Source organism: Ambystoma mexicanum, chromosome 3p (assembly GCF_040938575.1).
Source record: "Ambystoma mexicanum isolate Mex_15411 chromosome 3p, UKY_AmexF1_1, whole genome shotgun sequence".
Classification (NCBI taxonomy): domain Eukaryota; kingdom Metazoa; phylum Chordata; class Amphibia; order Caudata; family Ambystomatidae; genus Ambystoma; species Ambystoma mexicanum.
In genome coordinates this window covers 465,169,981-465,184,651 of record NC_090925.1, presented here as the reverse complement: position 1 = coordinate 465,184,651, position 14,671 = coordinate 465,169,981, and the positions used below count along the sequence as shown (strand labels likewise).

Here is a 14,671-nt window from a genome sequence, read left to right as displayed (position 1 = left end):
ATAAACTAAAAAAGGATTTGGGAGTGGGAATAGTGGTTTTGGGGGTGGGAAAAAGTATTAGGAACACAATAAAGGGGGTTTTGGGGTGGGGATCCCTCCCAAAACCAACAAAAAGGGAATTTGTTTATTTTGGATTAGTTATTAATGTATTAGTTATTTTGGGATACGTGATAATCACATGTAACCCTATATTTGCTGTGATCTTGGTTACAAAAACTAGAACAACCCTGTGGCCACGTTCAGTTCCTTTTGGCTATCATGTCTATATAGAATCATTGATCATATAGCTGAAATAGCACTCATGGTGGTGGGCTGTCTGACTAAATCCAACTTGCTTTCTCAAATGTTTCCTTCTGGGTCTGCCTAAGATATTCATCCACAGATTTCAGACACTCTTAAGTCTTGTTACATGCCTTATCCAAGTGTGTAACACGGTTTCTTCCCTTCAGTGATCCCCACTGGTAAACTTTTCAGAAGATAGGCACATGTTTCTGTACAAATATTTGCAGCATGCCACATCGACGTACACACTTCAGCCAAGTTACCAGCACCATAGTGGACGCCATCCTTCCCTTCTCAGGTGGTACAGTCATGTCTGACATTGATTTGGAATGATATCCTCGCTGCCATGTTAAAAAAGACAAACCCCCACTATAGTACTGCAAACATATCTGATTGTGTAAAGTGTTGCTTCATAGACGTAAATTACTTTGCAGTAATTTACTTCACCAAAATTACCTCACAGCAGTAAAATAGGTAGGCGTATGCTGAGAGATAGGGGCAATAGGGCTAGTAAATATAGGAAAGTGTGTGAGCAGGTCGGGCATAGGCCCCCAAATAAAAGAAAAAAAGAAAACTCAACAAGGTAATTTCAGTGAAGTAAATTATCACCAAGTAGTAGTAGTAGTTTATAAAGCGCCTTTATCCCATTAGTATGGCCTCAAAGTGCTTGTGGGGGGCAATTCCCTTGGTGGACCGAAGTCAAGGTATGAGAAAATGTCAGAAAGCTTAGAATGCGTGTGTACATTTGGCCAGAAGGATGTTGGGTGGGATAGCTGGGCCCCAGTAAACTACCTATGTTGGTCAGGCATGTGGATGGGTGTTGAGAGGTGGTTAGGAGAGTGAGGGAGTGCAGGAGGCTTGTTGTGCATCTAGCTAGACCAAATTCTATGTCGTTGGACTTAGCTGCATTCGAGTGGCAGAGATGTTGTGCGTTGTGTTTTAAACTGGTGTATGGAGGCAAATGCATGCAGGTGGATGGCCTTGCCTGCGGATAGAGTTCACCGAAGTGGTGCATAAATACGTACCCTTGAGCCCCAGTTGGTACTTTGCTTTTGATGTTATCTAGGAATCGTTCAGTCTGCTCCGAAATTATACTTTACCTGGTGTTAGGAAAGATTTCGTTATTGTAGGGAACTTTCCTTCCATGTGGCAACCCCTAAACTTTTTGCTATTGTTTTCAACCTGTTTTCTTGACTTTGCCAGAGAAGTGCAGCCTTCTGCCGTACTCCTCTGGGCTTTCGCTCCTTTCTTACGGGGAAACTGACATGCCCTTAAGACAGTCAGTACCGGGGAACGCTGTTTCCCGTAGTTTCTTTTATCGTGTCGCCATTTTTAGTGCAACACGACACAAGAGGGCACTGTAAGCTAAGTTACAGCTCTCTTGGGTCTCTAGCCTTCTACAGACCCTAGACACTCTTGTAGGATGGTTTTTGGATCGGTGCAAGTCATTCAGGGACTGGGCTGGTGGCAGCGATCATTTGGTTTATTTTGAGCTCCTTTTGCCGTTCTGAGCACCTTTTTGCCGCGAACACAAAAGGGTGGCCCGGCTACCCAAAATGGCCGGACCACGAGGCTCCTTTGTCTCGTCCACTGTCCGTCTTGCTCCCTTTACCTTCCCCCGGGTCAGGCGACCCGGGGCCTTCCTTATTTGGGCATGTAGTTTCCCGCGAAACACGGTTGCTTTCGCGGGCTTCTACATGTCGTTTGAGTGCCCCCAGGATGTGGGCTGGGCTGTCTGGTCCCAATACACATCCTGGGTGCCAGAGAGTCTAGGGTGGTGTGAATGCCTGGGACCACTGTGGTCCGTGATTGGTCCACGTATGGTATGTGTGTTGATGAGCGGATCTCCCATTGGCTCCCCTCCGTTTTGGCGCGAAGGGAACCGTGGATAAGAGGGAGCTGGAAACACCACTACCAGGTCGATCTCCTGAGTTCTTACGAACCCAGGGATACAGGAGCCAAGTATCCTGCGAACACGAGGCTGGACCGAGGAATCGCTGGTGACCCCCTGAAGAACTTCTGCTCCTCATTGCTGTCGTCCGGTGAAGCCCTTTCCACCTAAGATCGAACAAGAAGGCCTGTACTGGCGCTTCGACCTATTGGAATAGCAGGACCAGCTATTCCCGGCACCTTCATCAACTCCTGCCGTAAGCCTTCGGAAGTGTCTCTTGGCCATCCAGTGGACTGACCAGCTTACTAAGGAGTCCTGCTCTGTAATCGCCGACAGGTTGGGTGGTATTCTGAGTCCGGGGCACGCTCACACGCTTCGTTTGCTTAGCAACCCTAAGCTAGAGGTGAACGGTGCTCGTTTGGCTTGAATACACCCGGCCGTTCCGTTGCCCTGCCGTGGCGACAAAACTGTGCAGGATTCTTCGATCGGGACGTCTTTTTACTCTGCACGACGACGAGACGTTCCCTGCTCTTCAGAACCTGCCAGAAGCTGCATCTATCGAGGAGAAGCTCGGGCCTGCTTGCTTCGGGGACCGGTGAGTAGATTAGCTAGGATCTGGTCGCCCTCCTGCAGTGCCCCTTGCTTTTCCCCGCTGTAAATACAGCTCCCCTTGTCCGTACTCGCGCCCTACTTCTGCCTCACAGTGGAGGCTGCGCTAGAGTCGCGGACCGTGTTCTCCTTCATTAGGGCACCCTACAGAGCTGTCCAACGTCCTCCGAAGAGCTTCACCTTCTGCCCATTGGCACCGGCGTGTGCAGGTACTTTTGAGCGCTAGGCTCCACTCTTCGTAGGGATTGGACTTCCATCTAGTTAGGGGCCTCAGAAGGCGGACATATCACACGCATTGGTTCGCACTGCCTGTTTTCCTTCCCCTGCAGGTGGATAACATATTTCGTGCTGCTATTGCTGTGAAACTGTGTATTCTGTATATATATTGGGTGGATAGTGTATGTGTTGGTTTAATATCGTTGTATATTGCTGCTTTTACTGTGGTTATTAGTTTCAAGGCCTTATAATAAATGTGTATCTATTTTTGATATAAACAACTGTTTGGAGTAGTTTGTAAGCGCTCTTGCTTTGTGTGCTCACTGCGGGCTCTCAGTCACCCTCACCCCTCTTGAGACCTAGTCTTGACCGCCGCGATCGCTACCTTGATTGGTCTGGCTTGTCCAGAGGTTACCCTGTTCCAAGTAATTAGGTTGGCCTTCTGAACTTCTGCGCCACCAGGACAGAGTTCAGAAATCCGTCTTAACAAATTGGTGTACAGCGGTGGGATACGACTGAAGGTATCCAGTGTTGCGCACGAGCTGAGGCGTTTTCAGGTTATTCCAACCAGGACACGCAGTAAAGTATTGAATATAACGTTAAATAGGCCATAGTCCTATCAACAGTATGGAAACGAATACTTTATTAACCTTAAATGCTTCGAAATCTGAAACATTGAAGAAGATGTGTGCGGAGAGAGGGGTTTCCTCTCAAGGCACTAAATTGGAAATGATCCAGAGAATCGTGGCGTGGCAAGAAGCGCAGCTTGACGCTATAACTTCCGAGGACAGTGCAGAAGGTGGTGGGGCTGCTCTCACTGGCAGAACCGACGGTTCTGCCGCTGCACTGATCCATCACGACCACGAGGACAGGGAGGATGTAATGTCTAACGTTTCCTCTGCCAGTGTTGATGGGGAGGCTATGCTTGAATTCAAGAAGCAAGAGCTGCGGTTTAGGCAGCAGGAGCTTGAATTCAGCATAGCCAAACTGAAAATCGACCAGGCAGAAAAACAAAAAGACAGGGATCACCAGTTGGAACTGGCCAAGCTTCAGTTCGCAAATGGGTCCAAGGGTCCTGGACATGGTTCTGGGTCTTCCTCTCATCCACGGTTTCCAAAAGATCTGCTCAGTGTTTATGAGGAACGAAATGACATTATGGACTGGTTAAATGCGTTTGAGTATGCATGCGAGGTTCAAGAGGTTGATAATGCGGATAAGATTGCATGGTTACTCAGCAGACTGCCCCATTCTGGTTGCAGTGCCATTATGGAAATGTCGAAGGCTGAGCGCGCTGATTTTGCAATGTTGAAGCAGACTCTCATTTTAAAGTTTGGGAAGACTCCGACCCAATATTTGAAAAGGTTTAGAGAGTATAAGAAAAAGGAAGGTGGTACTTGGGTGTCGTATGTAGCTGAGTCCCTGAAAAACTTGACTGGCTGGGTTGAAGGTTATAAGGTTTCTACCTTCGAAGGCATGATCAATCTGGTCATGCTGGAACACATTTTTGCTTCTTCTTCCCCGGAGCTTAAGCAGCATTTGGCCGATTCGAAGGAGATAGATCCTAAGAAGCTGGCCATTGCAGCAGACTTATGGGTGTCACATCGAGTGTCCCATAAGGACAAAACTCATCCTGGTAAGCAGGAGGAAGGGAAAAAGTCCAAAGATATGGAGGGTGGGGAATCTGCTAAATCTTCTTCCCATAAGGGCCACAAAAAGAAAAATAAGGGTAAGCCATACGAGAACTCACAGGGTAGCGGAGGTTCGCCTCCGAAACAGAACTCTGGTTATAATAAGCCTCCCTACGTAAACAGACCCAATGGGGCTTGTTTTTCTTGTGGAGCAACTGACCATGTGAAGGGGGATCCCCGGTGTAAGGTTAAACCTTTGGGGGTCCACTCCGCTAATCTGGCCTTCTCCTCCTACGAGGAAGAAGAGATTACAGGAGCATCCTTCTCCTCAGACTCATTTCCCAGCGGAATAGAGGCTGAGGTAGTTTTAGTGTCCCATGGTTCCTGGGAGCCTAAAGTCGCAGAGGCGTATGCTAGGATTCCGGATAATACCAAGCACTACTTTAAAGACAGTGTGCTGATCAATGGAGTGGATACTCCAGCTCTTAGGGATAGTGGGTGCAGTCGAACTGTAGTGGATTCTACCTTGGTAGACTCAGAGGAAGTTGCCAGAGCTCCTCTGATGCCCACTAAGTTGGCTGACGGCCCCCTCCGTATGTTTCCCGTGATCCCTGTTAATCTAACTTTAAATGGTACAGCAGTTAGGATTCCAGTGAGCATTCAGAGAAACGTCCCGGGAAAGGTCTTGTTGGGCAATGATCTCAGAGCTCTAGGGCTCGTAGGAGACACTGCCGAAAGACCCTACACACAGTCTCAAGCACGGGCAGCATTGGCCAAGTCCAATACGCCGCCCCAGCCGAAGGGGAAACCCAAGGCGAAAGGAGTCAACAAGTCCCGACGGGGGAAAGAGAATATTCCCCCGAGCTCGCCTACCACTGCGGTGGAGGGAGTTGGTCAATCGCCCGAGCCTGACGAGGAGGTGGCAATGCCTGAAGTGTTCGACCCCAACGACCATCCTGAACTAAAAGACTTGTTAGTTGAAGGAGGTCCTGATAGGGACGACTTCAGTAGGGGCCAACGTGAGTGCCCATCTCTGGAAGGCCTAAGGAGACAGGCCTGCTCCCAGCTTGAGGGTGAACCTCCTGGGAAGCATCGGATTTATTGGGAAGGTGGACTCCTGTACAGTGAGCCCACAGAGTCTACAGAAGGAGACAATAGGAGGTTGGTGGTTCCCCTTGCTGTTAGACCCTTCCTCCTGCAGTTGGCGCATGAAGTTCCCCTTGCTGGTCACCTTGGAATGAAGAGGACCAAGCAAAGGTTATCTATGCACTTCTACTGGCCCAAGATGGGGGTGCAAGTAGAAAGTCACTGCAGGAGTTGTGCCTCCTGCCAGTTGTCTGGTAAGGTTGGCGCGACAATCCAAGCTCCGTTGGTACCGCTCCCAGTTGTGGGGGTACCATTTGAAAGGGTAGGGATCGACATCGTTGGTCCCCTTGACCCGCAAACATCCTCAGGCAATAGGTTTATCCTGGTGCTGGTCGACCATGCAACCAGGTATCCTGAGGCCATCCCATTAAAGACTGTAACTGCCAAGTCAGTTGCAAAAGCTTTACTCGGCATATTTACTAGGGTTGGCTTCCCTAAAGAAGTTGTGTCAGATCGTGGCAGCAACTTTATGTCGAAGTATATGCAGGCTATGTGGAAAGAATGTGGGGTCACCTACAAGTTCTCTTCTGCATATCACCCCCAGACCAATGGTCTGGTGGAACGTTTCAACAGAACGTTAAAGAGCATGATTGGGGCTCTGGAGGAGCCCCAGAGAAGAAAATGGGATCTTCTTTTACCATGCTTGCTGTTTGCCTACCGAGAGGTACCACAGGAGGGTGTTGGCTTCAGCCCCTTCGAACTTCTGTTCGGTCATCCCGTACGGGGACCCTTAGCCATCGTCAAAGAGGGATGGGAGATGCCCACTCCCCCTGTTACTACCAATGTAGTTGACTATGTGCTAGGGCTCAGAAAACGGATGGTACTCCTGATGGGCTTGGCTAGTGAAAAGTTGAAGGCAGGACAAGCGCTGGTGAAACATTGGTACGACCAGAAAGCTTCCTTAATTCACTTTACCCCTGGTCAGCAAGTGCTGATCATGAACCCTATAAGGCCTCGCGCTTTACAGGACAAATGGTCAGGCCCTTACACAGTGGTGGAGCCCCTGGGTGAGGTGAACTATTTAGTGGACCTTGGAAGGCCTGGACAGGCTCCAAAAGTGTTCCACGTAAATAGGCTGAAGGCTTTCGTCCCAAGAGTCGAAATCGCAGCACTGCTACTGGCGTCAGACGTTGAGGAAGAGGAGTCAGAACCTCTTCCCGACCTGTTCCAAAGCGGTCCTTCAGATAGCTCCGTTGAGGGTGTCCGAGTGGCCCCTCACCTGACTTCTGATCAGCAGGCTGAGGTGAAAAGTTTGCTTAGGCAGTTTTCCCCCCTGTTTTCACAGTCGCCTGGTTTGACACCTTGGTGCAAACATAACATTGACACAGGAGACAGTGTACCTACCAAAAGTAGGGGATACAGGATGTCGGATAAAGTACGGTCTTATATTAAGACCGAGGTCAACAAGATGTTAGACCTTGGGGTGATTGAACCCTCTAGTAGTCCTTGGTCCAGTCCTGTGGTCTTGGTTCCAAAGGCAGGCACTTCTGAATTGAGGTTCTGCGTGGATTACAGGGCTCTGAATGCTGTCACCAAGACAGATGCACACCCCTTGCCTCGAACAGATGAGCTGGTGGATACTTTGGGTGCCTCCAAGTACCTCAGCACGTTTGACCTCACTGCTGGCTATTGGCAAATAGCTTTAGCAGAACATGCCAAGGAGAAGACAGCATTTTCAACTCCCGACGGGCTTTACCAATTCCGGGTAATGCCGTTCGGATTGAAGAATGCACCTGCCACTTTCCAGAGGCTTGTGAATCATGTGTTGAATGGGTTGGACGAATTCTGTCTTGCATATCTGGACGATATAGCAGTTTTCAGTGCCACCTGGGAAGACCATGTGAAACACCTCGGGATTGTGCTCCAGGCTCTTCAGAAAGCCCACTTGACCATCAAGGCGAGTAAATGCCAGATTGGACAAGGCTCAGTGGTTTACCTTGGGCATGAAGTAGGTGGAGGAAGGATACAGCCTCTCCCCAGTAAAGTACAAGCAGTACAAGACTGGCCTACCCCCACTACACAAACCCAAGTGAGAGCCTTCTTAGGACTCACGGGTTATTACCGCAATTTTATGGCAGACTATGGCACCATAGCTGCTCCGCTGACTGCCCTCACAACTCCGAAGAAACCCAAGAAGGTAACTTGGACTGACGAGTGTGAGAAGGCCTTCAATGGCTTGAAAGACTCCTTGTGCCAGGCCCCTGTGCTCAGGGCCCCTGATTATCAAAGACCTTTTATCGTGCAGACGGATGCCTCTGACACTGGGATAGGAGCTGTACTATCACAAGTAGATGAGAAGGGTAAGGAACACCCTATCGGTTTTATTAGTCGCCAGCTTAAGGACAGAGAGCTCAGATGGTCCACGGTAGAGAAAGAATGTTTCTCTGTTGTGTGGGCCCTAAGGAAGCTGCGGCCCTACCTCTATGGGACCCACTTCACTGTGCAGACTGACCATAAGCCGTTAAAGTGGCTAATGAACATGAAGGGGGAGAATCCAAAGTTGCTTAGGTGGTCCATAAGTCTACAAGGCTTCGACTTCACTATTGAGCATAGGCCAGGTGTCCAACATAGCAATGCTGATGGGTTGTCCAGAATGTTTTACCGACCTGAACAAGAGACTCATCCAGGGGTGGATTAGTTCCCCCTGTCCATAGTCTGGGAGGGGCGAGTGTTAGGAAAGATTTCGTTATTGTAGGGAACTTTCCTTCCATGTGGCAACCCCTAAACTTTTTGCTATTGTTTTCAACCTGTTTTCTTGACTTTGCCAGAGAAGTGCAGCCTTCTGCCGTACTCCTCTGGGCTTTCGCTCCTTTCTTACGGGGAAACTGACATGCCCTTAAGACAGTCAGTACCGGGGAACGCTGTTTCCCGTAGTTTCTTTTATCGTGTCGCCATTTTTAGTGCAACACGACACAAGAGGGCACTGTAAGCTAAGTTACAGCTCTCTTGGGTCTCTAGCCTTCTACAGACCCTAGACACTCTTGTAGGATGGTTTTTGGATCGGTGCAAGTCATTCAGGGACTGGGCTGGTGGCAGCGATCATTTGGTTTATTTTGAGCTCCTTTTGCCGTTCTGAGCACCTTTTTGCCGCGAACACAAAAGGGTGGCCCGGCTACCCAAAATGGCCGGACCACGAGGCTCCTTTGTCTCGTCCACTGTCCGTCTTGCTCCCTTTACCTTCCCCCGGGTCAGGCGACCCGGGGCCTTCCTTATTTGGGCATGTAGTTTCCCGCGAAACACGGTTGCTTTCGCGGGCTTCTACATGTCGTTTGAGTGCCCCCAGGATGTGGGCTGGGCTGTCTGGTCCCAATACACATCCTGGGTGCCAGAGAGTCTAGGGTGGTGTGAATGCCTGGGACCACTGTGGTCCGTGATTGGTCCACGTATGGTATGTGTGTTGATGAGCGGATCTCCCATTGGCTCCCCTCCGTTTTGGCGCGAAGGGAACCGTGGATAAGAGGGAGCTGGAAACACCACTACCAGGTCGATCTCCTGAGTTCTTACGAACCCAGGGATACAGGAGCCAAGTATCCTGCGAACACGAGGCTGGACCGAGGAATCGCTGGTGACCCCCTGAAGAACTTCTGCTCCTCATTGCTGTCGTCCGGTGAAGCCCTTTCCACCTAAGATCGAACAAGAAGGCCTGTACTGGCGCTTCGACCTATTGGAATAGCAGGACCAGCTATTCCCGGCACCTTCATCAACTCCTGCCGTAAGCCTTCGGAAGTGTCTCTGGGCCATCCAGTGGACTGACCAGCTTACTAAGGAGTCCTGCTCTGTAATCGCCGACAGGTTGGGTGGTATTCTGAGTCCGGGGCACGCTCACACGCTTCGTTTGCTTAGCAACCCTAAGCTAGAGGTGAACGGTGCTCGTTTGGCTTGAATACACCCGGCCGTTCCGTTGCCCTGCCGTGGCGACAAAACTGTGCAGGATTCTTCGATCGGGACGTCTTTTTACTCTGCACGACGACGAGACGTTCCCTGCTCTTCAGAACCTGCCAGAAGCTGCATCTATCGAGGAGAAGCTCGGGCCTGCTTGCTTCGGGGACCGGTGAGTAGATTAGCTAGGATCTGGTCGCCCTCCTGCAGTGCCCCTTGCTTTTCCCCGCTGTAAATACAGCTCCCCTTGTCCGTACTCGCGCCCTACTTCTGCCTCACAGTGGAGGCTGCGCTAGAGTCGCGGACCGTGTTCTCCTTCATTAGGGCACCCTACAGAGCTGTCCAACGTCCTCCGAAGAGCTTCACCTTCTGCCCATTGGCACCGGCGTGTGCAGGTACTTTTGAGCGCTAGGCTCCACTCTTCGTAGGGATTGGACTTCCATCTAGTTAGGGGCCTCAGAAGGCGGACATATCACACGCATTGGTTCGCACTGCCTGTTTTCCTTCCCCTGCAGGTGGATAACATATTTCGTGCTGCTATTGCTGTGAAACTGTGTATTCTGTATATATATTGGGTGGATAGTGTATGTGTTGGTTTAATATCGTTGTATATTGCTGCTTTTACTGTGGTTATTAGTTTCAAGGCCTTATAATAAATGTGTATCTATTTTTGATATAAACAACTGTTTGGAGTAGTTTGTAAGCGCTCTTGCTTTGTGTGCTCACTGCGGGCTCTCAGTCACCCTCACCCCTCTTGAGACCTAGTCTTGACCGCCGCGATCGCTACCTTGATTGGTCTGGCTTGTCCAGAGGTTACCCTGTTCCAAGTAATTAGGTTGGCCTTCTGAACTTCTGCGCCACCAGGACAGAGTTCAGAAATCCGTCTTAACACCTGGGAGGCAAACATTGTCACAGGCTAGGTGTCATGAAGGTAAGCGTGAAGTGGGGAATGTTCATCAGGTTGTGTGAGGGAAGAGCCAGGTTTTAAGGGACTTCCTGAAGGAGAGGAGGTACTCTATGTAGTGGATGCTGAGTGGAAGGGTGTTGTGATTTATTTCCATAAAACCACATAGAACTCTTCCGTCAAGGGTACTACTCAAAACACCATTCAATTGTGTTGCATAATTTACACATCACATTAGCAGATGGTACAAATGCTTTGCTTCCAATTTTGACTAGGGCCATTTCTGTATGAAAGACACAAGTCTTGCACTGACAGCTGATCAGCATCAATACCTCGTTTATTTTTGTATCCAGTTTCATGACTTCCGTAGGCTTCATCAACTTCTTCTGAAAGGCACTTCTCACCCTCTGCCATTCTTTTCCTTCCCTGCAGATGGTAAAAGGAGATGTATAAAATTGGACTGGTTAGCTGTAATCCATGAGCTCCTTATCTCCCAATCATTAAACTCTGAAATTATCTCAAAACCATGTTTGGTCTTTGCAATCTTTGAGCTAATAATCTTGAGAATTCAATGTCAGATTTAACACACATGGCCTCATTACCGGTACCGCGTCCACCCTCGTTCAATGCGGATTTACCGGTCTATTCCGACCTTTGCGGAACCAGTAAGTCCCCATTGAAAAAGCCATTCCCCATTCCCATTTCAGCCCCCATAGGGCTCAATGGGAAGGTGCTAATAACGGTACCGCAATTTGCGGTACCGTCATTAGCTCTGAAGTCCCTTAACGGGCCCCGTCGATAACGCCTGGTAAAACCAGGCATTAAGGAAGGGACCCGCTAAGGGACCTCAGAATAGGGTGCAAAGGGATTACCGGCACCGATGTCCTTAACGGTGCCCGGTATCCCTTTGCACCCACCTCGTAATGAGGCCCATAGCCTCTATATATTCGGGAAATGTAAAGTCAGATCAGCACACATATCTGACACGTGTTTTGACCTCTAAGAGGTTTTCATCAGTCATAGGGAACTACGAAATGGGCAATATGGGGCTGCATGGCTTTAAATTATGCGGATCGTTTGGTGGCATTTCCTGGACAACAACAGCACTTACCGGCAGGGCCACTTTAATAATGAGTAATCGTAACAATGCTTCAAGGAAAAACGGTATGCTCATGTGACAGTGCCCCCTCCTCCTTCGCAGCACAGTATTGTATTGTATGGGATATTTATAAAGCGCACAAAGACCCAAAGGTATCGAAGCACAGAAGGTATCGAGGTGAACTTACTATACAAAAATAAGTGTTTGTCGTGAGGCGGAACACTCTAAATTATAAACAGGCCCCTGTGCTTTTTGCTGAAAACATTTTACATGGTACTTAGGCCCATATACTTTTTGCTGTTTCCTGGACTGGTTTAGAGACTTTTAGCCTAATAACGCCTAATCTAAGGCCACATCAGGGACAAGACTCTTTGGTGGACAACGAGAGAAACTCGCCTCTCAGGATTAAGAACAAAGACACCCAGTTCCCTGTGTGATTAGCCATGCATAGTTTTTTTTTCTATGGGCTCCCCTTGTTTTGTGGCAACCAAGTGTAGTGGAGGGGTAAGAAAGACCCCATAATTAAAGCAAGAGTTCTGGTTCAGGGGTAATTCCCACACTCAAGAAATGGAAAAGTAAAAAAATATTACAAAATCACTACTTTATTAAAGACAAATCACAAAACAGGGATAGAACTGGACATCACAGGATTTCCAAGGCTCTCTCATTGGTTACAGGCTTGTCAGTTTATAAAGGGTTTTGATGTCAGAAGTGACATGTTATTTGACAAAATCCTTAAACAGACAGGGGTTGGTTAGCGGGGTAAACTGCATACAGCATCTATATGGGGTTAGTGTTTTGATTGAATACACATTGAGCCTCATTCTGAGTCAGCCGGTCCAGTAAAAATGTGCTGGTATTCATGAATACCGGCACTTTACCGGACCAGCTGGAGGAAAGCCAGGCGCACTACCTGTAAAAAAAGCTGTCATTACCGATACTGGCGTCGCTAGTGCCGGTAATCATGGCAAAACAACGTCTCTGTCTGGCTCAAACGAATACGCTTTGTCCTCCAGTCTCAGATCACATGTGTATAGACCACAAACTTGATTTTCCTACTAAACATTTACGAGGTTTCTAGCAATTATACATGCAGGTGTTATACCTTCCCTGTACTCTGGAGGCTTGTCCAAGCAACCTTTCAGTCACTTTCAGTCTGAAGTGGAGCATCTCTGTCCTTCCAGCAACACTTGTTTCTCTCCTAATCTAAGAAGACTGTTTCTTACGTCTATCCTGGTCTGTACTGCCAGGTGCCAATGATAAACTCTCCCTCCCTTGATGGCCTTTGGAAAAATATGTATACCGGCTGCACAAACAGTATGGTCTGCATCTTTCTGCTAAATCAGTGTATCAGGCCTCTCCCTGTGTCCTCAAGCCTTCTCAGTGCTTTCGATTCACTCCAGTGTGGCCACATCTTCCATTTTGATTTTGATTGCTACTTATGTTAACTGCGTTCTGCATTGTGCAAGCTTCATGTTCATTCTCATGCATCTTGGTTTCAGCATAGCAAAAGTGTATATGTCCTCTATCTAAGTGGGTCAAAAGCATGTTCTTTGTGTCTCAATACAATGTGGCCTATTGTCTGTGTAGCTTCGTGATCGATGATTATATGCTTCATATCTAACACATCTACGTCTTGGTCCTAGCCGTGACATCATTGGCTCCCTATGCGGTCTCAGTCAGTCCACTTGCTCCATCATCTGCAGGTTTATTTCGTCTACAACATCATCAGGGTAGGGTCTGTATGATTGTCTCAGTGAATAGCGTTTCTCACATCAGTGGTAATGGGGTGGAGGGGGCCAGGAACGATGTACACCTTTCATTTCTGTGACATCGAGACGAGGGAGGAACCAGCAAAACGAGGCCCACATTCTTCTATCTCTCTTCACTTCGGTGGATGTAAATTACTTTAGTCAGGCACAGCCTGCGGAAGGTATCCAGTGATTAAGTCACCAGGGAAAAGGTCGCCAGTGTACCATATGGAAAAAGGTTGCACAGGGTACCATATGAAAATACTGAAGCTCCTGCCACACAGGGTAACTCTCTAATTTCCTTTGAATGGTGGGTGGAGTGCAATCCACCTCACCACCTTAACGGGAGAGCCCCCAGAACTCTGCATGACTTTTCAAAATGTGTGCCCAAAGAACCCACTGAATGACCTTCACTTTCTGGTTGAGGGCCCATCAGTGTGCACACCAATGGCCTCTACTTATATACATTATTTGGTAACATGAACATACTCACAAGCAAGTGGGGTTTGCACACTTGAAAGCATGTTCACAGCCACATTGGGTGCACCTTTAGTATTAAAGAAAAAGACAATTTCCCCTTTTGAAATAATAAAGTGGGCGCTTATGCATGGCACCGAACATTTTTGGTTTCGTTTGCACATTTGCAACGACTTTATTAATGCGGCCCTAGACTGAAATTCAGATGCGAGTTATAAAGTTGGTTGCTAGCCTACAGTACACGAAGAACCATTTGCAAAAATATTTCAACTCATCTGCAAAAAGAAATGTTTTTGATGTTAACAAAATGGGCTTTTCCAGATAATACTGTCAGTGGCCTTCTGACTACTTCACAACAGTAAGCATGGACAGCCTGTACGGTCTAACCACAGACAACCAATAATCAAAAACCGGGCAGGAGCAGCTTAAGTGCTGGTCTGCCACATTTCTTGAGAGCTCACTCCCCACGTGCAGTGCAGACCAGAATATGCATACAAGGATGTTCAATCAGTAAGCAGGCGGTGCCTATTCTCATAGATGACAAGTGATCCTCTGCCATGTTTGACGCTTACTGTGCGTCCCAGCTTTTTAGGCAACAACACTTTTCTTGATGGGACATGTAGGTCTCTGCTTACACTAGCTACAAATAAACGAAAGTTTCCAAAATGCAGGGTGTTTGTGAGGAATTTGACCTTGACCTTATTTTAAATATTAAATATTAAATGAAATTAAATGATGGTAGATCAACCTGAGGAACATGTGTGGGGCTAATCTGCACACATTTTCCTA

General features: G+C 48.2%; 1 protein-coding gene across 1 annotated transcript in view; it reads right to left on the bottom strand.

Moving 5' to 3' along the window:
* CYP24A1 (cytochrome P450 family 24 subfamily A member 1) overlaps window positions 1–14,671 on the bottom strand; it is an 86,437-nt gene that overhangs the window by 60,949 nt on the left and 10,817 nt on the right. Inside the window, exon 3 of the mRNA XM_069651131.1 lies at window positions 10,888–10,981. Within this exon, the coding sequence (XP_069507232.1) occupies window positions 10,888–10,981 (94 nt within the window). The remainder of the gene's footprint in view (window positions 1–10,887; window positions 10,982–14,671) is intronic.